General features: G+C 36.2%; 1 protein-coding gene across 4 annotated transcripts; it reads left to right on the top strand.

Moving 5' to 3' along the window:
• Nucleotides 1–203: 203 nt before the first annotated feature.
• Nucleotides 204–26,791, top strand: LYRM7 (LYR motif containing 7). Of its 4 annotated transcripts, none has more exons than XR_005721223.1 (6): nucleotides 208–289; nucleotides 6,309–6,381; nucleotides 8,223–8,293; nucleotides 12,637–12,718; nucleotides 21,946–22,222; nucleotides 26,406–26,791. XR_005721223.1 is itself a non-coding variant. In XM_040241794.1 (5 exons), exons 1-5 carry the CDS (start codon nucleotides 272–274, stop codon nucleotides 22,014–22,016), a joined length of 315 nt encoding a protein of 104 aa, XP_040097728.1. In that variant the 5' UTR covers nucleotides 204–271; the 3' UTR covers nucleotides 22,017–22,291. The 4 variants fall into 4 exon arrangements, 2 of the variants coding, with proteins under 2 accessions (XP_040097728.1, XP_040097729.1); XR_005721224.1 differs by having other exon boundaries at nucleotides 8,226–8,293; nucleotides 26,142–26,791; XM_040241794.1 differs by lacking the exon at nucleotides 26,406–26,791 and having other exon boundaries at nucleotides 204–289; nucleotides 21,946–22,291.
• Nucleotides 26,792–27,713: the final 922 nt, after the last annotated feature.

Raw genomic sequence — 27,713 nt, forward strand, 5'->3', positions numbered from 1 at the left:
TAACTAACATGGCGTCTATTTTATTTCCGTTCTTGTCTCTGCCGTAAATAAGCTCGGCGGTTTTCCCAGAGGCCACGGTCTTACCCAACTCCCTTAGCCTGTTCCTTCGCGGGGGGCGGGGCTACAAAGCAGATGCTTTGTGGTGATTGGTTGCGGTGAGTTAGGAACAATACTACGGGGCGGGGACCGGCGGATGATGAGCAGTGATTGGTTGCCGGGAGGCGGGGCGACTCCACCGCTGGAGAAGTGGCCGCAAGCGGAGGCGAGAGCCATGGGTCAGGCGGCCAAGGTGACTGGGTCCGGGGAGGGGTTGAAGGCGATGCCAGCGGGGAGGGTAAGAGAGCGGCCTTGCGAACATAGTCTGGAGTCTCTGTAACTGAGGTTCAGGACCCTCCGCGGAGGATGTGGCCTTTACACCTGAGAAGCCTGTAACCAACCCTGGAGGGCAATCGAGGGTTTGTGCAGGTGCGGAGGAGGGAGGGCGGTACAGGTGGTCCTACTTCTTCGTCTACCAAGTACAGGTTTATCCGTGATGCACGCCAGTGACTTGGGTCCTGCCCCTTTCCATCTCCACACCCGGCGTTTCTGTGAGGGACCCATTTCGCGTCCTTGGGAATTGTACAGGACCCCAAAGTCCTACGCTGAAACCATCAGATGAGGTAAAAGATTTCGTCAACCAAAAGATACATAGGTAACCAAGGAAGCCGAATCCCGGCAAAAACACTTGCCTAAAGTAGCACTTAACGAGACAGAGCAGAGACCTGAGATTCCTGAGTGCTCTGAACGAGCTTTGGGAGGTGATGCCCCCTTCAGGATCGAGATCGCAAGTTTCTTATCAAACTGATGCGCATTCCTGGCCAGCGTACAGTTCTCTGGGACCAGCCATCCCTAACCAACATTAAGTATTATCAGTATGGCCGGTTGAGACATAAACATGGAAAAGGGAAATTGACCTGCTAGAGTATAGTGAGAAAAAAAAACAAACAAACCGAGCTTATAATTGGTTGGTCAATAACAGGGAGCCGCCAAGAGTTCCTCTTGTACTACTGAACTCTGTTCCTAGTACATTTTAATATATGTCACAGGACAGAATTGTAAAGGGTTATTCTTTCAAAAAACTTTCGGAGTGTCCATAATAGCTTTTAGTAGCACTTAATAGCCAGCATTTAGCCTGTACTTTCTAGGCATGGTGGATGCAACAGTAACTTCATACAGAAGTCTGGCAGGTTGGAAGAGTTTAAGCAATTACTTAATTACAAGTATTTATTCACTGTATTTTAAATTGAAAATACAGTGTATTTTTGTGAGCATACAACAGGTTTATCCTGTCTGGAGAAATGCAAAAGAAAAAAAAAAATCCCTCATGTAAGTTGAGACCTGAAGTGTTATTAGAAATTAAGTAGGACTGGGAGAGAGGTTCAAGAGGGAGGGAACATATGCATACCTATGGCTGATTGATGTTGATGTATGGCACAAACCAACACAATATTGTAAAGCAATTGTCCTCCAATTTAAAATAAATAGTTTTGTTTTAATAAATTACCTAGGAGAAGAGAGGAAGGAGTATTCTGTAAAGAGGAAGTAGCATATGGACCATCCTTTAAGTGGGAAGTTGCTTGGAAAACTTGAATACAATGAAATTAAATTGAATTCATTCCCAAAGTGCTTTTGATGAGAACGATCATGTGTAGAAGACACTTGTGCTAAGTGGAAGATACAAGGTGACTGGGAAGCCTTTCAGGAAGTAGGGGACACTTCAAGAAAGTTTAGTAAGTGCCTAATAAGTGTAGTAAGTGCCTAATACTGTGGATGTATTCATGAGGGGTATATAACCCATACTTAGAAGATAGAAATGATAACCAGCTAAAGTGAAACCTAGTACAGAAATTATATCACCCACCCTTAAAACTAGCCTATTATTCAAGAAAGTAGAAGCAAAAGGCTAATTTGCCTAAGCTTAGAATAAGTGATAACGTCAGATTTAAACTGATCTTACTGCAAAGAATTGACTTTCCATATACACTACCTAAATTTGTCTAATCAATATAAGTACATCAAAACAAGAAGACAGTCTGGCCTAGGTTTCTTTACTTTAAATAAAAGTTTATTAACTCCAAGGTGATACTAGTTCCAAGGCAGTAATGAAGACATTTTCTTAATACTAGTACTTAAAGTAGGGATACTGGTTGTTGTACTAAGTGAATTACTTTCTTTTTTCCCTAAATAGCATGTAAAATAATTAGGCATACTTACTTTTCACTTCCTTCTTAATCCCTTGCAGCCTCTTTGACTACTCTTGTACTATTAAACTCCCTGGTTTTCTATGACGTTCCACCACCTTTAACAACCCTGTGTTTGCCAACAGTCTTTTTCAGGACAATCTTGGCCTTCACTATCAACCGCCTCAAAAATTTTCCTGTCTCTACATATTGCCCAGTTTCAAAGTCACTGCTACATTTTTAGATATTTGTTAAAGCAGCGTCCCACTTCCAGTAGTAAAATATGCATTAGTTTCCTATGGCTACTCTAACAAGTTACCACAGTTTTTATCTTGAAAATACAAAATAAGGTCACATTTACGTGTACTGAGGATTAGAACTTCAACATGTCTTTTGTGGGGACACACAATTCAAGCCATAACAAAATAGATACACCACATTTTATTTATCCATTCATGAGTTGGTGGACATTTGGGTTCTTTCATGCTACTATGAATATTCATATACAAGTTTTTATGTGAACATATGTTTTCATCTTGGTTGTATACCTAGGTGTGGAATTGCTGGGTCATATGATAACTGTTTAACTCTCTGAGCAACTGCTAAACTGTTTTCTAAAGCAGCTGCAAGGTTTTCCATTCCTATCAGCAATGTGTAATAGTTTCAATTTTTCCACATCTTTGCCAACACATGTCACTGACTATCTTTTTGATTGTAGACATTCTACTGGGATGAAGTAGTATCTGAGATTTAGATTTGTATTTTTTAAATGGCAAATTATGTGGAGCATATTTTCATGGCCTTAATAGCTATTTGTCTGTCTTCTTCTGAGAAATGTCTATTCAAATCCTTACCTGGTTTTAAATTAGTTTTTTTTTTTTTTTATTTTTAAAGTTCTTTATACGCTCTATGGATAGTAGGCCGCTATCAGATATATGACATAAATATTTTCTTTCATTCCATGGCTTGTCTTTTCTTTTTGTTAAGTGTCCTTTCTCTTTCTCTCTTTAAATTATATATATTTTTAGTTTTTATAAAGGAGATAAGTGTATAAATTTTAAGAAGTCAAATGATGTTATGCAGAAACCAGTAGGTATCTACTTCTTTCTATATACTCTCAATTCCTGCTCTCCGGATAAGCACTTTTTAATCATTTTAGTTATTTTTTTCTTAGATTTACCTCCATGTTTATAAATAACATGTTTAAACTACTATTGATTTTTTTTTTTTCCTCTTTGGAGTTATTTACTGACCTTTGTCTGCAAAAGTTGAGGATTTTGTTGTTCAATTGGCTCAGTTGTATCTGACTCTTTGTGACCCCATGGACTACAGCACGCCAGGCTTCCCTGTCCTTCACTATCTCCCAGAGTTTGCTCAGACTCATGTCTATCACTTCTCTTCAAGTGATGCCATCCAATGATCTCATCCTCTGCTGCCCCCTTCTCCTTTTGCCTTCAATCTTTCCCAACATCGGGATCTTTTCCAATGAGTTAGCTCTTCTCATCAGGTGGCCAAAGTATTGGAGCTTCAAGTTCAGCATCAGTCCTTCCAATGAATATTCAGCGTTGACTTCCTTTAGAATTGACTGGGTTTGATCTCCTTGTAGTCTGTGGACTCTCAACAGTCTTCTCCAGCATTACAATTTGAAAGTATCAGTCCTTTGGTGCTCAGCCTTCTTTATGGTCCCACTCTCACATCCATACATGCCTGCTGGAAAACCATAACTTTGGCCATGTGGACCTTTGTTGTCAAAGTGATGTCTCTGCTTTTTAATGCCTTGTCCAGGTTTGCTATAGCTTCTCTTCCAAGGAGAAAGTCTTTTAGTTTCATAGCTGCCATCACTGTCTGCAGTGAGTTTGAAGACTGCTGCTCCTGCTAAGTCGCTTCAGTCGTGTCCGACTCTGTGCGACCCCATAGGCGGCAGCCCACCAGGCTCCCCCACTCCTGGGATTCTCCAGGCAAGAACACTGGAGTGGGTTGCCATTTCCTTCTCCAATGCATGAAAGTGAAAAGGGAAAGTGAAGTCGATCAGTCGTGTCCGACTCTTAGCAACCCCATGGACTGCAGCCCACCAGGCTCCTCCTACCCAGGCTCCATCCATGGGATTTTCCAGGCAAGAGTACTGGAATGGGTTGCCATTGCCTTCTCCATTTGAGGACTAAGTTCCCCCTAATACCCTGTTTCTCTCAGTATACAAATTTTGGTGAATCTGTTTTCATCTTTGATATTATACAAAATTTGTCCAAAGCTGAGCCTTCTAATATAAATATATGATTATGTTGACTTTTTTTCCTAAGTCTTCTTGAAGTTAATAACTGCTTTGTTTGTATTATTGGTTTTCCTGCTTATCTATTCCCGAACTATGAGCAAAATGGTTATCTACTAGCTTCATTCTTTTTCCTTAGCAGCATCATTTCTGAATCCAGCCTTTTGCTCTAGTCCAGAATAGTTGCTTTCTTTGCTGGCTACACAAATGCTGACCTATATTTGTCCTTTACCATCCTCTCTGTCTCTCTTGTGTTGGATCACCTGTCTCCCTCATTCCCATTGTGTGTGTGCCTGCATGTGTGTGTGAGAGAGAGAGAGAGATAGCCCCTTGTTTTGGTGGAGCACAGTCATCTTCTATAGCTTTCCAAGAAAGAGCATATAGCAAATAAGAGACTTGGCATTTCTGAAAATAGCAATTTGAAATTGCAGTTAGGTGATAGTTTGGACATGTAACTTGATTTTATACCATTGTCTTCTCACAGTGTTGCTGTTTAGAAATCAGGTGGCTTTCTAATTTTCTTTGTTTTATATGTGAACTGTTTTTTTCCTCCAAGATGTCTTTATTAGCATTGTGCTGAACTTCCATCACGATATGCTGCGGCATGGGTTTGTGTTGAGCACTTGGTGGAATCTGTGTTCTCTGTTCTCTCTTGTTGAAGATCCTGTAACTGTTGAGCCATCTAGACTGCTCCTTTAATTTTATTATCCTTTCCTCAACTGCCCATTCTACTTTCTGGGCAGTTTTTCTGAACTTAATCCTTGCTGTCACTCATTTGATATCCAAGAGCTTTGGGGCATTTTCTGAACAATCCTTTTTAGATTTACTCTAACTTCTTTTTGTTGTTATTCCGTGTTTGCAAAAACTTCTGTTTCTGAGAAAGTTCTTTGGTTAATCTTTAATTTTTATGTTTTCTGCTTCCTGTTTCTCTTTTGGTGTCTGCCTATGATGCTATAAGTTTTCTCATGTATGTAAAATGCTTGAATAGTGCCTAGCACATAGGATACACTCAGTCAAGTTTCAGTATTCTTATCTGGTGAATGAACTGGGGGAAGGGAGGGAATGGTGGCAGAGTGGCAAATCTTTTGTCAGTAGTCTAAGCACAAGATAGGGAGAGATCTGAATTTAAATTGTTTTGGATGATGGAGAATATCCAAACGATTAGAGAGAAATCCCGACAGTTTCTCCGTGAGGAGTAAGGTAGATTTAAAGAATGACCTAGAGATTTCTGGCTTCAGAATTCATTGTTTTCCATAACTGAAATTGAGAGGACAGAAGAGTGAACAGTGTTGGGGGGACAATATTGAATACGCTTTTCTTGTTGTTGTTATGCACAGTCTAAAATATTCAGAAGTCTCAGCATTCTACTTCTTTTTCGAGAAATCACAATTAAACTTTCCTAAATTATCTAAAGCATCCTCCTTCTGGGCTCTTTTAAGATGTAGTATATTCTTGAGTTTGTATGCATGTGTATATGACTTTTAAGAGCAGATGAAGGTCTATGTTAAGAAAAATGAGAACAAATATATACCACACTACCAAAGTTGGTTACCTTAGCAAACTAATTTTGGCAAGGGGATCATGAACTTTTTAACCATTCTCTATTACTTTGTTTGAAAGAATTTTGTTTTATTTTTGTAAATACATAAGGCTAATTTTTTCAAATCTAAAGATAAATAATCAAGGGAGTTATTTTGACCAACTCTTGTTTTCACCAGCTACTTTGAAAAATAATCTAAGGAATAAATGCTGTTTAATCCTTGTAATTATGTAAAATGTGAAAATTTTTTCTTTTGAGGTGTGAATTCTGATTTTCTTTCCAGGTTTTACAGCTCTTTAAAACATTGCACAGAACCAGACAACAGGTTTTTAAAAATGATGCTAGAGCATTAGAAGGTAAGTTTATACTTTGCCACTTTGAAGCAAGTCCATTTTTCAGTTGGCTGCTAGTAGTCCAAGAGACCCTGTATGGTGAAGACCTGCCTTGGGTGATGAACCTTCACTATCTCTCTCTTAATGTTTGTTTGTTTTAATGAGTTTATATTACACTTGTTTGAGAAGTATTTACTTAAAGAAAAGTTGTAAAAGATCATGTTTTCATAAAGAATAAGAAAAAAAAAAGGATCAGAATTTCACTGTGCTCCATTGCTTGCCTTACGTTCAAGCCATGAAACTCATTCCTCTATTATATAATCAAATTTTCACATTCTCTAGGGCCAGATACTACCATATTGTTAATGCCTGTGTCTTTCTAGAAGTGGCAGCAGCTATGACACTATGAAAGGGAATCTATCACAAATGGCTCCAGATCCAGTATCTCACTGTTTAAAGTGGTTTCTGTCTTTTCTGGAACTCAGAGCTCTAAAGTTTAAGTTCTGTGTTGGTCATACTCAGTTTCTAAAGCTGTTTAAGAGGATACCTTAGGAGGGAGAGTATATAAGTTGGGAGATTGTTACTGACATATGCATACTACTATATATAAAATAGATAAATAATAAGGTATGGGATAACTAGTATAACACAAAGAACTGTACTCAGCGCTCTGTAATGACCTGTATGGGGAAAGAATCTAAAAAAGGGTAGATATATGTATATGTATAACTGATTCACTTTGCTGTACAGTGGAAACTAATACAACATTGTAAGTCAACTGTACTCCAATAAAATTTGTTTTTAAAAATTCAACCTCCATTTAAAAAAAGGGAAAAAGAAAAGGGCATCTAGGTAAAGTGTCCCCACTGTCCCTATGAATTCAAGTTTTTGTAATTTACCAAAAACATTTCTTGAATATTAAAGTATATGCTTCATATTATATGTATGTTACACAAATTCCTTATTTAATTCTTATCACGGACCTGTTAGGTACTTACTATTATAATTTCTAGTTTTGCAGATGAGAAAACTGACAGTAATGTGAAAAGATAGGTGGAGCTGGGATTTAGCCTCAGCATTCCGGCTCCAAAGCCTGAACTCTTAACCACATTACATGCTGACATGTATTGAGCATAGAAGGAAGGTTCTATGGCTCATCTCTATCACCATAGCATATTTTTGTGCCTTTAAATGTTTTTAAGTGAAATAATTATAAGAATAGTTAACAGTGCATATTTACTATCAAATGCTCACAGCAGCAATATAAGGCAATTTATCACTTATATTAAATTATTCTGCTGTAGTGATGCCAAAGCACTGGATTATATGAACAAAAGTTTCATTTGTCCATCACTTTACTTGTCAGCCACGGCACTCAAAATTATTTACATATCCTCTTTGCTGCCGTATCTTCATTTTAAGTGTTTTGGAGGAGGGATAGTTAAACATGCTTATATGTATTGAGTTTTGCCATCTTAAAAACAAAAAGGATTTTAATTCAGATCCTTATATTTACAAGAGCAAAGTATTAATTTGAATTTATTAGGTTCTCACAGCTAGAGGGGCAAATGAAATTAGAAATAAAAAGCAGGAAACAAAAATATTAGAATGCTGAAAATATATATTAGGTTTAATTACAAATTGCCAGCCTGTAAAAAGCTCTCCAAAAGACTTTTAAAATAAATTTCTTATTTTTTACTTTGTTTTACACAGGGCAAAATTGTTTTTTTCTGTTAGAGAAATAATAGATATATATGTATATAGCATATTGTACTGTAATATAATGAATACTATGTAAATTATTGGGACAGGAATTATAAATTAGAAAAGCAGATAACTATATGCATATTTTTTCCTTTTTCTAGCAGCCCGAATAAAGATAAATGAAGAATTCAAATGTAATAAAACTGAAACTTCTCCTAAGAAAATAGAAGAGGTACAGTATTAAATGTTTCAATTACAATAAAACTCAAATTTTAGCAACTAGAGGAAATGATAAAAATGGAGAGACTTTATGAAATAAAAACCATTAGTTGATAGTTAAAGCCATCACAACTATAAATGACCTTCACTTGTTTGGTATGGCTCACCTCCTCAAGGGTCTTGTGCCTACAACTATAACATAGTAAGTTGCCTAGTGAAAGGAACATAAGTGTAACCATGATCAAAGCAAGAACAGCTGAACCAACCTAGAAACTCACAGAGATGCTCTCTTTGTCTAAGTCAAGTGACAAACTAAGAAGAGTGAGTATGATAACTCTCTCTTAAGTTATGCAGAGAAAACTTCTACTCACTTAGCTCAGCTGGACAAAATTTTTTTTAATTCATATCTTGGCTGTGGAAGTTGAATAGCCAGGGTTTATGAACTATTCTCTCTTTACCTTCTGTATTTGCATTTTAGTTACTTCCCTAGTAGAAGATAGTCTACTAACATTATTCTGTGAGCTCCCTAGTATTCCCAATGCTTGTTCATTGAAAAAGTGCACACTGATTCTTTTCTTGTATAAAGTCATATGCATACATACACTGTCTCTGTCTTAGGAAGGAACACTGCTTCCTAAGTGGTACTGGACCTAACTTTGTATAAATGTAGGGGAAAGGACCCTTAGGAAGAAAATGAAAAATTATTTTCTGGGTTAATTAAGATTCCAAGAATTGGTTTAGTAAAGAAGAAGGTACAATTTAGAGAAATTCTTCTATGTTTAATAGAATTTCCACATAATGAAACAAAAAATTTTATGCAAATACTTTTATACTTAGTAGAGAAAATGCTATTTTTGAAGTAGTGAATATCTGTAATACAATAATGAGACAAAATGAGATAGCCTAAGGATTTCTTTCCCTTTAACATAAAACAGGAGAGATTTAACCTAATCTTATGATAGGACAAATGGGGACTATATAATTTTTATCTATGGAAGCAGTTAAAATGACATTATAATCAAGTCATGACTTGAAAAGAAGTTTAAAGATGTATGCCAAGGTTTGTACTATTTTGCTATTCAGGAAACTGATTATTAACAATATGGTACATGTATACCTCATTTTATTGTGCTTTGCTTTATTGCGCTTCACAGAGTCTGTTTTATACAAATTGAAGGTTTGGGGCAACCCTGCATTGTCAGATGCTGGTTAGCATTTTTTAATAATAAAGTGTTTTTTAAGTAAGATATGTATATTGTCTTATTTATTTAGCCACGTCAGATTTTATTTGTGGGATCTTTTGTTGCAGAGCGCAGACTTAGTTGCCCCAGGGCATGTGTGATCCTAGTTCCCTAGGGACTGAACCCACATCCCCTGCACTGGAAGGTGGACTCTTGACCACTGGACCACCAGGGAAGTCCCCATTATTTTCTTTTACACATAATGCTGTTGCATACTTAATAGACTAGTGTATATTATAAATATAACTTTTATAGACAGTTGGAAACCAGAAAATTCATGTGACTCACATTATTGTGATATTTGTTTTATTGTGGTCTGGAACTGAACCCACAATATCTCTTGAGATATGCCTGGGTTTCTAAATTTTGAGGTCATGATTTTAAAAATATTGTAGTCTTTTTATGTCAACTAAACTGGAAAAGTGAACTATAATCTCCAGATTAATTTCACATATAGAGCACTAACATTAAGCACTCTTGAAATTAGATACTTGTTATATGTATATATATATATATGTATATATATATATACACACACGTATGTGTGTGTACATATATGTATATACTTTGTACTTTCATATATTACATATTTAGTAATTTGTAGGTAATTAATTACATTGTCATATATTGTGATGAAGTCTTGGCACCAAAAGGAATCCTAGGTGGCCTCTCAATCAGCAGTTTTCAGACTTTTTGGTCTCAAGACCACTTTACCTTCTAAAAAACTGAAGACTCCATAAAGTGTTGTATGTATGTTATACCTATCAATATTTACCATAATAGAATTTAAAACTGAGAAATTTTTAAAATATATGTTAATTAAATAATTAAAATCGACAAGTTTATTATATGCTAACATATACAGTCTTCATGAAAAATAACTATTTTCAGAATAATATAGTGAGAAGAATGGCATTATTTTATGTTTTTGCAAATCTCTGTAATGTCTGGCTTAATAGGAGTCAGCTAAATTTTCGTATCTGCTTCTTTATTCAACCTGGTGCAGTGTGTTTCTTAGACTGAATTATACAAAGAAAATTCAGCCTTATATAGATACATAGTTGGAAGATAGTAGGTGTATATATTATTCTTTTCAAATAATTGTGAATATTCTTTGATACCATACCTAAACAAGCATAACTTTCTTTAAAGGTTAGTTGCAGTGTGGAACTCTGTTATCTGTTAGACCAATGGATAGGTGTGTGTATTTACTTCCTTGGCTGGGGGGGTCGGGGGGGAGTTCCAGTTCTCACACATAACCACATCCTGCTTATCCCCTCTCTTCTCCCCTAATCCCTTGTTTCTGATCTAGCTTTGTTTCCAGCCTTAAACCTAAACCTCAGCTCAATTTATGCACCTCCAGTTAGTGAGAAGGCTCATTGTTTTGCTTTCTCTACCCTACTAAGCCCCTTCTCAGGTCTGTCAGGAGGTGAGGCTTTGCCCCCTCTCCATGTCAATTAATGGCAGCTCCCTCCTTTTTATGTTCAGACCAAAAACCTTGGTGTTCTCTTTTGTGACTACTTTCCTTCTCTCACATCTACATACAATCTGACAGCAAATCCTATTGACTCAACCTTCAAAATATACCCAGAATTTGACCATTTCTTATCTTCCCATTATTATTTCCTAGTTCAAGCCACCATTATTTCTCACTGGATTTTTACAACAGCCTCCTAGCAGCTGTTGTTGCTTCTGCTCTAACTCCCTGCATCCTAGACTCCATACTTAAAAGACAGTGAGCCTTTTAAAAAGGCATATCCCATGGCTATTCTGTTCACAACTCCCATGGCTCCTCATCCCATTCAAAGTAAAGTCTAAAGTCTCTGCCTGCCGTGACCTTTAGCACTGCATCATCTGACTCCTGTTAACTTCCCACCTCAACTCACCACGTACCTTACTCGTCCAGCTTAGTGCCTTCTTTGAGAGTGCTTTAATTTACCAAGAGCTTTCTTGTCTGAGGCCATTTATGCTATGGCTTCTTTCTAGGATATTCTTTCATATGTCCTCATGTCTTCATTTTGTAGACCAATAGATTTTAATGTTTTTCCCGTTGAGTGGGTCTTTTACCCATGCATGGCTTTGTAACGTCATGCACTAATGATTTGAAAAACATAGGTTTACCACGTAATGCAGACCTTCCAAATATTGACATAGTTCAGTATGTAATATTTTAAAATTGCATCTGTTACTATCCATCTCATCAGAAAAATCTTAAAGTATTGGGAATTTGTCAGGCTTAAAATTACAGATAGAAGTTCTCCAGAGTTGTGATTTTTGCCTAAAAGCTTACATTTTGTCATTGTCAGCAAATGACTGTCAGTTGTTTTCTTGAAGTAAGGCACTCATATCACTCATCTTCAAGAAAACATCTGCCAGTTACCCAAATCTGAATAATCAGAGTTGGTCTGTCAGTGGTTCATTCAAGTAGAAATGGTTTTCCAAAGAAAAAGCTCTACTGCTCACAGCTCAAACAGTACAGATGGCTCTAGTATTATGAAAATAATTTTGACATTATGCCTCCCCTGAAAGGGTCTCAAGATCCTCCCAAGGATCCACGGCTCTGAGAATCACTGTTTTAGTCCGGTTCTTCATTTTGGGATGATGAGGTCTGAAACTTAAAGAGAGTAGATATTAACCCACGGCCACACACTCAATGACAGAGCCAGAGTTGGAGTCCAAGTATTCTGACTCCTAATACAGTGCTTTTATTAGTGTTCAGAACATCCAACCCTATAGTATAAGAAAGATTCAGATGCACTCAAAAGAATAACAAGAAAACTGCACCTTTTAAGCGTATTGTAAAATATATGTTATAACAAAAAATATTCCAAATCTGTTCTGGATCAAAATATGGAATGGATAGATAAAAGGTAAAAGTATATGCATGTCTCAGCTTTCTATAAGCTTGGAATGGTTACAGAAAGTTAAAGACAAGGAAATTCCCCGTCAGTCCGATGGTTAGGCTCCACACTCCACTTTTGGGGACTTGGGTTTGATCCCTGGTGGGGAACTAAGATCTCACAAGCTGCAAAGCACAGCCAAAAAAAAAAAAAAAAGGATGTGAACCGTTGAAAAAATATGCAAAGGATTTATTCTTTTTGTTTTTTCTTAACAGCTAATAAAAATAGGTTCTGATGTTGAATTGATACTCAGAACATCTGTTATACAAGGTATTCACACAGACCACAATACACTGAGTAAGTAATATTAAAAAAGAATGTTGCTTGCAATGCATTTTAAACTATTGAGCAATTACAGTGCTTTTAATGCTAATTAGTAAAACAGTTTGATTTTGCCAGTGTGGTATATATTGTACACATTTGTAAGGCTGTATTTAAAAGTGCTAAATTATGAAACTTTGCTTTACTAGACATTTTTCTTTTTCTTTTGTTGTTTTTTCTTTTTAATCTTAACCACTGGTTGTATTGCAAAACTTCAGTTACAAAGACAGTACAGGCATACTTCAATTTATTGTACTTCCCAGAGAATGCATTATTACAAACTGTCAAGCAAGTCTACTGGTGCCATTTTTCCAACATTTGTTCACTTGTGTCCCAGTGTGACATTTTGGTAATTCTTGGAGTATTTCAAACTTTTTCCTTGTTAACTGTGTTTGTTATAGTGATCCATGATCAGTGCTGTTTTATGTTACTAATACAACTTACTGAAGTCTCAGAATATGGTTAGTATATTATAATAAAGTCTTTTTAAATTAAAGTATTTGGACATAATACTATTAGACATTCAGTAGACTATTAGTATAGTGTAATCATAACTCTTACATGGTTCAGGAAATCAAAAATTTGTTTGATTTGCTTTATTGAGATACTTTATTTGTAGTGGTCTGCTACCAAACCTGCAATATATAATGGGTTTGCCTGTAGGACTGTTTTTGTAATAATTTATTTGGCATTCTTAATTTTCATAGTATAATTTGTCACCTATCTAGACTAAATCTGTTTCTTTATCTTTTCTTCTGTGATTCAAGTTATTTTAATTTAGGAGCATTGGGGTTATACAAAATGGGAATATAGTTGAGGATCCTCTATTATACCTCCAGACTCCTAGTGGGGCTTCTCATTTTATATAATACTTGGTTTTCATTCCTTAAAGTATTTGAGGGGACAATAACAAAGATACAAACAACATAAAAACAGAAAAGTACACAGTTTGTAATAGTACACTTAGTGAATTTTCACAAACTAATACCTATGTAACCAATCTCCACATCAAGTTATATAATGTTACTGCTATTCTCAGAGACCCCTCATGCCCCTCCAGTCAGCCCTTCCCCCGCAAGTATAACCATCGTCTTGACTTCCAGCATATCAGTTTTTAACCCAATATAATAAATTGGAATCATATAGGATTTCTATATTCTTTGGCTTCTTTCTCTCTCTTTGTGCCATTCATCTTTATTATTGGATATAGCAACATTTCTATGAATATTATATGAGTGAAATGTCCATGTCATATAGTGTATGTTGATTCAGCTTTAATAGGTACTGCTGACCAGCTTTCCAAAGTAATTAGACTAATTTACATTTCCAGGAGCAGTGTCTGAGAACTCAAGTTGCTTTATATCCTAACCAGCTCTTGATACCACTGCTGCTGCTGCTAAGTCGCTTCAGTCGTGTCCGACTCTGTGCAGCCCCAGGGACGGCAGCCCACCAGGCTCCCCCATCCCTGGGATTCTCCAGGCAAGAACACTGGAGTGGGTTGCCATTTCCTTCTCCAATGCATGAAAGTGAAGTTGCTCAGTCTTGTCTGACTCCTAGCGACCCCATGGACTGTAGCCCATAGGCTCCTGCGTCCATGGGATTTTCCAGGCAAGAGTACTGGAGTGGGGTGCCATTGCCTTCTCCGGCTCTTGATACTAGGGACCTCTTAACTTTAGCATTTCTGGTAGTGGTATAATGGTTCCACACTGTGCTTTCAATTGGCATTTCTCTGGTAATTAACAAAGCACTAGCGCTTCTTCAGGTGTTCAGTTGTCATCTGGACATGGCTGTTCAGGTCTTCTGTTCGTTTTCTAAGAGGTTACCTGCCTCTTTATTATTGATTTGAAGGAATTCTTTATATGTTCTGAATATAAATCCTTTGTTGGATATATATATATTACAAGAATCTACTTTTAGCTTTTTCATTTTGCTATTTATTTTTTATTTTTGTTCTCTGTTTTTTATCTTTTGGCCACACCACATGGCACGTGGGATCTTAACTCCCCAACCAGGGATAGAGCCTGCACGCCCTGCGTTGGCAGCACGAAGTTTTAAACACTGACCGCCAGGGGAGTCCCTTGTTTTGCTGTTTTTATCTTTTGATGAGAAGTTCTTAATTTTAATGTAGTCCAGTTTAATCTCATTCTTCTTTTATGGTTAATACTTTGTCTTGTTTAAGAAAATTTTGTGCATCTCAACAAGGTCATGAAGTGATCATCCTGTGCTTTCTTCCAAAGCTTTATCATTTGATATTTTTCATTGGTTGTATCAACTAGAGTTGATTTTTTTTTATATGGAATAAGATAGGAATCAAGATGTATTTTTTAAATGTCTGAATATTCAGCTGATCCAGCATTATTTATTGAAAAGACCTCTCTTCTCCCCTGCACTATAGGGTCACCTTTAGCATAAAATCAAATAATAAATATTTGTGCATCTGTTCCTTGACTTCATAATTTCTCCATTAGTTTGCTTTTCTGTCCTTGTATCGCTACCATAATGTCTTGATTACTGCAGCTTTATAAATCTAAATGGGCTTCCCTGGTAGTACAGTGGTAAAGAATCTGCCTGCCATTGCAGAGGTTTGTTTGATCCCTGGGTTGGGAAGATTCTTTGGAGAAGGAAGTGGCAGCCTACTCTCTATTATTGCCTGAGAAATCCCATGGACAGAGGAGCCTGGGGGCTGTAGTCCATAGAGTCACAAAAGATTTGGATACAACTTAACAACTAAACAGCAACAGTAAATCTGAATGTCTAGTACTCTAATTCCTGTACAGCTTTCAAAGTTATTTTTAGTTTATGAGCATCATCAGAAATTATTTGATCTAAGTAGTATTTCTAAGGGCAGCAAACATGGTTAATCCTAAACTGAAAATATATAGTCATTAGCTTTAGTCTTAATAAGAATCTTTAGAGTTTCTGTGTACTATAGCAATTATAGCAAAATGTTATCTTTATTATATGAATAAAAGTTTAGGTAATATCAGATAACTAAATTTGATAACTATGTTTCAGAAGCCTAGTTTTAAGTATGATAATATTAGTTTAAATTTCTTTTTTTTTTCTTTTAGCTTTCTGTATATTTAATTTTCCCCCAGGATTGAAAACTTTTGACTCTTACATGATTATAGAGTATAATGCTATATTGCCTTAATAATGGGCTCCTTCTTCCTGTTAAATTATATATGGATCTCTTCTTTCTACTTTATGCCTGTGGGTTCAAGACAGAACAAATTTGATTCTTTAATCTCTGTTTTAAAAAGTTACTCTAGCCATGACAACATTCATTTCATGAACGCCTCCAAGAAAACAGTGGTGCTTTTTTATAAAGCTGAAGTTCTGAGTGAAGAACGCATTCTGAAGTGGTATAAAGAGAAACGAGGGGAAGTGACTGGTTTCATGCTTCTGCATGTGACTGTCCAGTTTCCCCAGCCCTGTGCATTGAAGAGACTCTTCTTGCCCCATTGCACATTCCTTACTCCTCTGGTGTAAATGAATTGACCATGTATGAGTGGATTTATTGCTAGACCCTCTGTTCTGTTCCATTGATGTATACATCTGTTTTTATGCCAATACCATACTGTTTTGATTATGATTGATTTGTAGTAAAGTCTGAAAGAAGAAGTGTGATATCACCAGTCTTGTTCTTCTTTCTCAAGATTTGTTTTGCCTATTTAGAGTCTTTGTGTCTCAAATTTTAGGATTGTTTGTTCTGTTTCTGTGGAAAATGCCATTGAAATTTTGATAGGAATGGCATAAAATATGTAGATTGGTTTTGGTAGTATGGACATTTCAATAACAGTATTAATTCTTCCAATCCATGAAAACACAGTATCTTTCCGTTTATTTGTGTTTTCAGTTTGTTTCATCAGTGTCTTATAGTTTTCAGGTTAATTAATAGTCTTTCACATCCTTGGTTAAATTTATTCCTAGCTATTTTATCCATATGTATGTAAATAGAATGTTTTTTTTAATTTCCCTTTCTGATATTTACTCTGTTTATTATTAGTATATAGGAATGCAGCAGGTTTTTTTGGTATTGTTTTTGTTATCTCACAACTTTACCAAATTTATTACTTCTAACAGTTTTTTGGTGGAATATTTAGGATTTGCTATGTATTATGTCATGTCACCTTCAACTAGTGACAGTTTTACTTGTTTCCAATTTGGTTGCCTTTATTTCTTTTTCTTGCCTGTTTACTCTGGCTAGGACTTGCAAAATTGTATTGAATAAAAGTGGTGAGGAGGCATCACTGTCTCGTTCCAGATTTTGGAGGGAAAGCTTTTGGGTTTTCACCATTGAGTATGATGTTAGCTTGTCATATATGGCCTTTATTATGTTGAGGTTTATTCCCTCTTTACTCACTTTGTTGAGAGGTTTTTGCATAAATGGATGTTGGATTTTGTCAAATGCTTTTTTGACATCTGTGGACATGATCCTATGATTTTTATTCTTCATTTTATTAATGTGGTGTATCACATTGATTTATTTGTGGGTATTGAAAAATCCATGCATCTCTGTAGTAAATCCCTTTTGATCACGGTGTATGATCCTCTTAATATATTGTATTTTGGATATTTACCAGTTTTTAAATAACCTTGTTGTATTTCAGGGATTTCCATCTCTATCAGTTCTAAATTCCCAAAACAGAATCTAGAATATTCATTTCCTTAGTTCCCTTTGCAGCTCAGGCATGGATAGGTAGCACACTACATTACCCGTATTCCTAAATGAGCTTGAGAAAAGAGGCTTGGCACAAAACCCGTTTTTCTGGCAAGAGTCAGCGTCAGTGGTTGCAGAGTCAAGTTACTGTTCCAGAAGTGTCACTGGTGTAGCAGGAACAGATGTGTTAAAGTTGAGTTTCTGGCAACATCCTAAATATAGCGTGTTGTGCTCCATGAGCGTAGAAATGGTGGTAGTTTTTTCTAGTGCCCTGTAGGCAGTAGCAGTTTTCATCATCAGGCCAGTTCATGGTATTGCTTTGGACAGTATTCCCGAAAGCTCAGCCTCAAGCCTGCCTGATTCTTAAGCCCTCACAGTAATTCCTTGAGTTAGACCAATAAACTGTTAATAAATGCCTTTTCTGCCTAATTAGCCAGTCAGCTTTTGTTACTGTTAACTAAGAACAGTAAAAGTTGTTGCCAAGAAGCGAGATACTTGAGATTACACAACATAAAATATGAAATGAAAGCAGGGGTTGGGGGGAGTGTTGTTAACATGGACCTCACATCACAGGCCTTGAGCTGGTGGCCCTTGTTATGTAGTGATGAACATACCACTTCCTGTTTCTTAGGAGTACAGCTACAGCAATAAGCGGTATAATCAGAATGTCAGTATGTGCTCGTTATTTCTTTCTACTTTCAGCAAAATATTGAAAAAGAGGATTAATGCAGATTAAGCTAGTCAGTCTGTGAAGCAAAGATGGAAAGAAGTACAGCTTTACTAAGGGACATTTCTCACCACATCCTAAACTCTAAGCCCTTATAATTTAGAGCCTTGCAGGCCTGAAAAAATGCCAGCTGCTACAAAATTAAAGCCAGTACAAGCAAGGGACCTCTTAGCTCTAATATGAAATAAGATCAGTATCCCAAATCTTTCTCATTTGCTGGACAAAGATCAGATATAGGGTGCATTTATTCACCTGAGCCTGTAAATTTTCACTGTGTTAAGACATGTCCATTAAACGACGGGGTAGGGAGGTTTGGGACAACACAGAGACCATTGCCAAAGGATGAAAATATTCATGCTTAGTAATTGCCAGGATGTTTGCCTGTGGCTACTTGTACATGGAAATGACTGGGAGAAAATAGATGTGTAGCTTATAAAGTTTTTGAATAAATTGTATCGTCAGAAACCCCAAGCATAGCTAGGTCTCTTCAGCTCTTAAAGACTATCCTGATCCCTTAACTCATATCAACAGGACGTAAACTATGAAAACTTCCGAGTGTCAAAGAAGAGCATTTTCCCTAATATCCCCACATCTGGATCCCCTAGAGGACAGACCAGGAGCCTTGAAGGACAGTGGATAATAGAAGGTCTTTGGGTCTCCCAGAAAACAGGATGAGCTATTGCCAGTTTGGCTGACCAGAGTTTATTGCTTTGCCGCAGGCAAGGAGCCCTTGCTCTCCCTGTGCAGAAGGATTTAGGATTTGCTGTGGCGCAGTAACTGCCATGTGTTTTCCATTCCAGGTTCTCACTGCTGTATCCTGTTTGTTCTTTCCTATGGTCCAGTAGGCAGCTACGGTGTGAACCACAGCGGGACCTGATGGAAAGGCCGTAGCACCTGGATGAGACCTTAGGGGTCAGGTAGCAATCAGATGTAGCTTTCTGCGTATGGCAAGAAGGGTGTCTATTCATGTTGTGCAGCCAAAAGGGCGGTAGGCTTGTTGCCTCTCCAGTGTCTATTCTTTCTTACTAACTGAAAAACTGTGTTCAGAGTAGAGTGTGACAGGCAGTGGGGGTGGGGGGGATGATTTTTCAGACCATGTAACACCTTTCTGGCCAGTGCAAGCAGCTGTCTGCTGAATGTTGCTTCCAATAAAGCTATTGTTTTTCAGTTAAAAAGGCATAGGCCAAGCCCGCACTCCGCTTTTTGCCCTTTCCCCTCTTCCTGCCTGGAATGCAGAGGTGATGTGGCAGCAGCATTGAAGGCAGACACCACACACGAAGAAAAGGAAGAGAGCCTGGGTCCTTGGAGGCGGTAGTAAGGACCTGCCTTAGCCTAGGGTCGCCTTAATCTGTATTTCCTGATCAGTGAGAAAATTAAATCTCTTACTTACTTAAACCATTTTTTGTTGGGCTTTTGATTAATCTGTCTTTTCCACTAGCTTGTGAACTATTTGAAGTTGAGGAGGCTTTTTTTTTTTTTTTTTAATTGAGGTATAGACTTCCCTGGTGGCTCGGATGGTAAAGTGTCTGCCTACAGTGCGGAAGACCTGGGTTCGATCCCTGGGTCAGGAAGATCCTCTGGAGAAGGCAGTGGCACCCCACTCCAGTACTCTTGTCTGGAAAATCGTATGGACAGAGGAGCCTGGTGGGCTATAGTCCATGGGGTCACTAAGAGTCGGACACAACTGAGCGACTCCACTTTCTTTAACATGTAACATTATATTAGTGTCAGGCATACAACATAATGTTTCTATATTTATATATATTTTGAAATGATCACCACAATAAATTGAGTTAATCTGTCCCCATACATACTAACAAAATTTTTTTTCTCATGGTGAGGACTTTTAAGACTCTCTTGAGCAACTTTCAGTATGCAATACAATGTTACTAACTGTAGTCACTGTGCTGTACTGAGGTGACTATTATATATTCATCTGTGTATTTTCCTTTCTTGATGTAATGCCCAGGAAAAAATAAGCACCTATATGTTTGATAAGTGAAACAGTTTACTGTTGTTGTTAATAAGTTAAAACCTAAAGTGTAATATGCTCTCTGATGAAACCTGCAAAGATTTGGAAGCAGCAAGGGGCTTCCCTGATGGCTCAGAGGTTAAAGCATCTGCCTGCAATGCAGGAGACCTGGGCTCGATCCCTGGGTCGGGAAGATCCCCTGGAGAAGGAAATGGCAACCCAGTCCAGTATTCTTGCCTGGAGAATCCCATGGACAGAGGAGCCTCATGGGCAGCGGAGCCTGGTGGGCTATAGTCCACGGGGTCACAAAGAGTCGGACACGACTGAGCAACCTCACTTTCAAGTGAGATATAAAAAATGGTTAAATAACACTTATTTAACGGGTTCTCATTTCAGTAAGCCAGATTTACCATGTGGCTCATAAGAGTATTTTCTTTAGTCAGATCACTTCTCTTTTTTGTAAGAATTTCAGTTTTCCTTTTGAATTGAATTCATTATGAGTTTTTTTAATGATTCAACTTTATAGAAAAGTTATAAGAAAAGTTGAAGAATATGTCAATTTCCTTTATCCAGATTCTACAAATTCTAACAGTTTACCATATTTGCTTTATCATCTCTCCCTCATTTTTTTCCTGAAGTTTCTGAAGGTAAATTGCAGATATAATGTGTTTTTTTTTTCCCCAAAATGAGGATTTTTCAGATCATAACAGCCTGCTTGAGTTTAAAGCTAGAGAAATACTTCAGTGTTTATTTCTTTAAAATACTTCTTTGTGTATTTCCTAAATTTGCAAAGACATTCTCTTACATAACAACAGTATAATTATCAAGGTCAGTATATTAATGTTGATTCAGTTCTTTTATTCAAATTTTTCTGTTTGTCCTAACAGTGTCCTTTATAGCAGAAGAAAAAAAAAATGGATTGGATAGATCTCTGGTCTAAGATCCAGTTGAGGATCACACAAATGGCATTTAATCATCATGTTTTTTAGTCTTCCTTTAATCTGGAGCAGTTCCTTGGTCTTTTTTTGTCTTTCATGACCTTGTTGTTTTTGAAGAATGTAAGCAAGTTACTTCATAGAATTTGGTGTGAGCAGCTTTGATTGTAACAGTTCACTTGATTCCACTTAATTCACTTCTTCTCCTAAAAGTTTTATATCTTACTTCAGCAGGATGTCTTACCTAGGGCTCAGCATTTGTTGTCAGCATCATCGTTGTTGTTGAACAGTGTTTCCCAGTCGGGCCCTACTGTCATTTTAAACAGAGTTCTTCACTCCACAGCTTGTCCTGCACATATCTCGCTCCTCCCCGCTAAATTCCAGGAGCACTCTTCAGTTACTATGACCACCCAGAACACCTCCAGTTGAGAGCCACGGTTCTGTCAAATTTGCAATTGCGTGTGGGATCTTAGTTCCACCAGGCAGGGAAGTGAAAGTGAAAGTGCAGAGTCCTAACCCCTGGACTGACAAGGAATTCTCTGGAATCTTTAAATTAGAAAAGTCGTCTTGCTTTTTATAGAGTTGGTACTATAAACTAATTTTCTAGTTGATAGTTTTAATTATCATTAACCTGAAATCTGCTACTGACAAGGTGTTTTGTTGTTATTTAATTATATTTAATAATGATAAAGTGTTAAGTTGGTCGTGTATGTTTTTGTATAACCTGAAATGAGAATCCTATTAAACTATCCATTTAATATAAAGAACACCACCTTAGAAGGTAACTGAAATAAAATATCACTGGGAAGACTTATCTTAAAACTAGATATTTTACTGTTATAAATTTTAGAGTTTATTTGAATTTAATTTTAATGATATTAAATGCTCTCTTTGTTTTTCTTTCAGAATTGGTCCCTAGGAAAGACCTTCTTATAGAAAATGTGCCATATTGTGATGCACCAACTCAGAAGCAATGACTTTTACTAAAAAAAATAAAATGAAGTCTTTGTCATTTTTAAATTTTAAAATACACAACTCTAACCAAACTCCTTGAAATGCAGATATTTTTCTCTAAAATGGCATATTTAAAATGAGTGAATTATAGTTTCATAACTAGCTTTCATGTTGAAAGGACATTGCTGAAAACTGTGGAACATAGTTAAGTATTTCTAAAGAACATTAGGTAAGAAGACATTTCATTTTCATTGAAAATCAAACTGCGTAAAGTAAAATATATGGCTAGGGAGTTATATTCACTTCTCTTTGACCTTGATGAGTATTTTGGTTTTATCATAGCTATTTGAGAATGAAGTGTTTTGGCAGCTTGGTGGCTTTTTTCCCACGTGAACGGAAACTATTAGATTAAAATTACTAGATTAAATGAATGTTTAGTCTCCCAGAAGATTAAATGAGTCTAAAAGTCACAGTTGTGCCAACACTCCATAGAAGGTGGCCTTTGTTTCCTAAAAGACTGAAACTATTTCAGTAGCTAAGAAATAACAATACAGTTTCATTTTAGAGACAGAGTATATCTCCGTGTTCCTAAAAGAAAACTTTGAATCAGTCTTCTGAAGATAGATGAATAAAATGTCAAAATCATGTATGATAAAAGGAATAAAGAAATCCTAATTTCTTAAGGAAATAGTGGCCCTTGCTCAAACTACATAATATAGGCTTAGTAGAGTTAGCTGCACTTAGACCACAGCTAGACCTTATTGTGAAAATATGATATGTGGTGCTTCCTCTCCATTATAATCAGTAAGATCTAAATGGCTTTTTTTCTTCAACGTGTTTCTTTCCTGACAAGACTGACGGTATCACAAAACAGCTTGGCATTCTACCATCTAATGGTAGGAACTACAGAATTGTATTTAATATTCTTCTTTCTCTTTTATCTGTACATCTTTACCATTCTGTTTGCTCAGTGAACAGTGTGTTCTCTTCATTCACTGGTCAGTTCTCCCGTTTGATGACACAGGGTTTTTAATTTTTACAAGATTCTCAATGCAAAATGCTTTGTTTGTTGGCAAAAACATTGGTGTAGTCATACTGAATATAAATGTCATATTTTAAAAATTATTTAATTTTAGTAAGTAAATTGTTGAAATTATTTTGACATAGTATACTTAACAGTAAACCAGAGACTACCCTTTATGTTACCTAATAATTTGAAGATTAGTTAGTATACGAAATGAATTATATAGAAGATTCATTACATAATTTTTATCTTATACATATTTCTTATTGTGTGTATGGAAATTAAACCTACATAAAAGTTGCTTCACATTTTAAATTTGCCTTTTTAAGAAGATGCTGAAAGTCTTCTTATACAATCACTGAATTCTCTGACTTACTATTATTATTACCATTATTATGTCTCTAAATGTCTGTATTTTATATATTGAGGAAAGTTGAAGTTTGATATATATTTTAATTGTTTCAGTATTATTTAACATTTTTAGAAGTTTCTATCTAGGTTTTTTGTTTAATCTGAATTCCCTTGTTCTGTTCTTCACTCATGTTAATTTAAATATCTCATCAAAAAGTAGTTCTTTATTTTTGCAATGTAGTTTGCATTAGGAACAATAGAGATTAATAATTAACATGTAAAATAAAGTATAGTCATTTAAATGTTTATTAAAGCTAGTAGCTTAGACATTTTAATACATATACTATATGTGTATAATATATTCATCATATATATGTATATACATTACATATGTGTGTATGTGTGTATATACATGTGTGTATGCATTATGTCTCTGTGCCTTAAGACTCTGCCATAAATTTCATTTGTAATATACCAAGATATCAACAATAGGTTTCACTGTCATGAAATTTTTAGATTTGGCAGCCCATCCTTAAATAGCATGTATTTATATTTCAAATGAATTTTAACATTATTTAATAGTTTTATTAGATCAGTTAAAACAATTTATGAGATTTTGGCCTGTTGTGAAACAAAGATTTTCAGTACTCTAGAGAGTAAATTTTGAGAATGATAAATATCTTAGTGCCTCACTTCTCAGGTACGATGTCAAATTTAATTAAATCTCTTTTAGTTAGTTAAAAAAAAACTTCCTATGTTTCCAAAGGGAATTACCCACATCTAACATTTCACTTTGACTGTTGAAACCTATTGAAAGAAGATGATACAAACTCTAATTGCAGATATCTAAGCTCAGAGGCCCAGCAGGACTTTGTAAAACAATCATTTGGCAGAAGTTAGAAAGGGTGTATGGCAGGAGAATCAGATTTGGCAGGCATGTGTGAGGAAGAATCCTTCACTAAAGATTTGAAGCTAAGGGAAATACGAGAGAGAGCTTGCATAACATTTGGTTCAGAACATTGAAATAAAGACTTGAGTCTAATTGTGTTTAACTTGGTCCTCATTTTGCCTGCAGTTGCATATTTTAACATTAGTACAATGTCCAAAAAAATGCAAAGTAATAAGAATAGGTAGAATAACAATCATTTCCCTGTAAGCACAAAGCCATAGGTCAACAAAGAAATGAAAATTCTAATCTTAAGCAGAATTTTCTAAAGTGAAAGTAGATAAATACAAAATTAATCTAACTTTACTATATATCAGGAGTAACCTATGAGAAGTGAAATGGAAAAAAGATCCTGTTTATAATAGTAAACAAAACTATAAAATAAGAAGCAACTTAAAATATATATATAGAACTAAAAAATGAAAGACAAACTCTGTATTCCTAGATGGGATAATTTATAGTTGGTGGATATCATTTCCATACTTATTTTATACTTTTATTAAATGTGTGTGTATTCAGAACAATATATAGTTTTGTTCTGTGGCTTTAAAATGCAAATGAATAGTGTTATGCCTCATATATTCTGCAGCTTACTTTCTATCACACATTAAGTTTTGAGATTTATCTATATTGTTGAATAAGTGTCTAGGTATTTCAGTTTTATGTCTTATTCCATTGTAACAATAAGCTAATTTATTTATCCATGTCTCTTGATAAGCAATAGCATTGTTTCATTTTTTTTTTTTTATATTGCAAACAAATTTGCTGAAGATGCTGGCACATGGATTCTTGCACCAATGTAAAAGTTCATCTGAATATATACCAAGAAGCAGAACTGTTAGGCATACTGTATGTACATATTTTAGTCTTCTAGGAATTTAGTAACTTTACCAATTGATATTCCAATAGCGTGTGTAAGATTCCTTTTCTCCATATCCCCACTGTTGTTATGTATGACTTTTCTCACTTTTGTCAAACTGATAAATATGAAATGGTATCACATTGTTTTAATTTGCATTTCTGGATTACTGATGAGGTGGATCATCCTGTCATGTTTATGGTCATTACAGTTTTCCATTATGAATGTGTACTCGTACCCTTTGTTCACCTTGCTCTGTTGGGCTACCTGACTTTTCTTACTGCTTCCTTATATACTCTTGCTATTAATCCTGTGTTGGTTATCTGTGATGCACCTGCCTTTTTCCAGTATGTAATTTGTCTTTGAATTCTATGATAAGCCTGTAGTTTGGGGCTTTATTTTTAGTGTATTCCTTTAAAAAATATTTTCCTTTATTAATTTTGCATTTATAGCTTTTTAAGAAATTATTTTCTACTCCAAAGTCATAAAAATGTTCTAGTATACATTTTCCTCTGAATACTGATGTTTTGCTTTTTATGTTTGGGCCTTTCTTCCATCTAGAATTTATTTTTGTTTGTGATATGACCAGGAGATATATATATATTTTTTTTTTTAAATAAGGTGACAGTTTGCTTCACCATCATTTATTGAATAGCCCCCTTTTTTTTTCTGGTACCATGTAAAACTACTTTGATCATATCCCAAGTTACTATTGAACTCAGTCTAACCCTCTTAACTATTCAGGGACTTTGCTCCTACAATTCTCCTCTGTCCTTTGCCAAATATTTTTTCCCCTCTGTCCACTGGATTGTTCTCAACAGCATTCAACATTATGAAATATTTCCCATCTTAAAAAATTTTTTCTTGAACCCCACCCTCAAGCTTCAGTACCACTATTCTGCTCTTCCTGGTCCTAAGAAGTTTCTATATTTACTGTCTCTTCTCCATACCCATTCTCTCTTATACAGACCTCAGTCAGAATTTAATCCCAACCACTCCACTAAAACTCTTCTTGTCCCAGTTACTGTTGACCTCTGCTTGGAAAGTCTGAAGGTCAGTTCTCAATTCTTGTTTTATTCATTCTGTCATCAGCAACTGGCATCAATTGATCATTCTCTTTCTCTCGAACAAAGACCTAGACACATGTTTATTGTAGACTTTCCACAAATAGGATACAGCCATGAACCAAAGCAAAAAAAAATGCCTACGTTGTCATCTGTTTATAATTTTAGATACACTCTCAGCCCTTCTTGATGTTGCTCTTAGCCTTCTCTGGGAAGAATCACCTGTATGAACTGCCTGAAATGGCTCCTGTACCCTCTGACCTATGGTTGGTTCAGCCAATGGGGGACCTTGACCAGAGATCAGAAGGAGGGAAGAGAGCAACGGCAGGTATTTATTTTCCTGGCTCTGTCCCTGAGAGATTGCCTCACGGAGTGTCCCTCAAAGTTTCTCTCAGGGCGACCTCTGTGCAGTTCTTTCCTTCCTGCTTGGATAAAAACTTCCCTCTCATCTTCAGATCTGGGGGAGCAATATCTTATCTGCTACTATCCATGTGAGTTCCTTTACACATACAGTTTTGTAAACAGTCCCTTTATAAATAAATCTTCCACAAACATGTAAAAGTACATCATTATTTGCTTTTGAGACTGTCACTAATGCACTTCCCTGGGAGAACTTAACTTTCTGTAGGTGAGAGACATATAATAAACACAATTTTAAAATAAATTAGAAGGTGATAAGTAATATGGAGACAGATAAGGCAGAAAAGGGAGAGAGGAAAGCTAGAAGAACAGTGTTGCAATTTTAAGTCCTGAGATCAGGGAAGGTCCAACCAAGGAAGTGATAGTTGAACCAAGATGAAGGATCTGAGAATCGAGCCCTGCAGATTTCTAAGGGATGAGCTTTCCAAGCAGAGGAAACTGCTAATAAAATGTTCCTGAGACAGGTTCTCGTCTGGAGTCAGGAGCAAAATGATTGTAAGTGGAGAGCAGCAGGAGGCAGTCATAGAGATGACGCGGTAGAGGAGCGCGGATGCCAGATTATAGAGGCCGTTTGTAAGGACTGGTTTTTGCTCTGAATAAAATGCAGAGCCATTAGATGTTTTGGGGAAGAGGAGCAATATGATCTGATTTTAAGTTTTAAAAACATCATTCTGGCTATTGTGCTGAGAATAGATCATGGTGGCAAAGATGAATGCAGGAATTCCAACTAAAAGTTTCTCACATATTATTCTGGGTAAGAGATGATAGTGGCTTATACCAGAGTGGCAGTAGTCATGGTGGTGAGAAGTGGCAGAATTCTGGGTATATTTTAATAGAGCTCCTAGATTTACTGATGGATTGAAATGAGGCGAAAGAAAGGAGTCAGGCCTGAATCCCAAGGGTTTTGGCCTGAGCAGGTGAAAGGTTATTGTTGCCATCAATTGTAATGTTGAAAAAAAACAGGATTTGTGAAAAAAAAGATGAGGTGTTTCATTTTGGGCATGTATTAACTGGGTCAGGAAGATCTGGAGTAAGAAATGGCAACCCACTCCAGTA

Source organism: Oryx dammah, unplaced genomic scaffold, assembly GCF_014754425.2.
Source record: "Oryx dammah isolate SB20612 unplaced genomic scaffold, SCBI_Odam_1.1 HiC_scaffold_5, whole genome shotgun sequence".
In the NCBI taxonomy this organism is placed as follows: Eukaryota; Metazoa; Chordata; class Mammalia; order Artiodactyla; family Bovidae; genus Oryx; species Oryx dammah.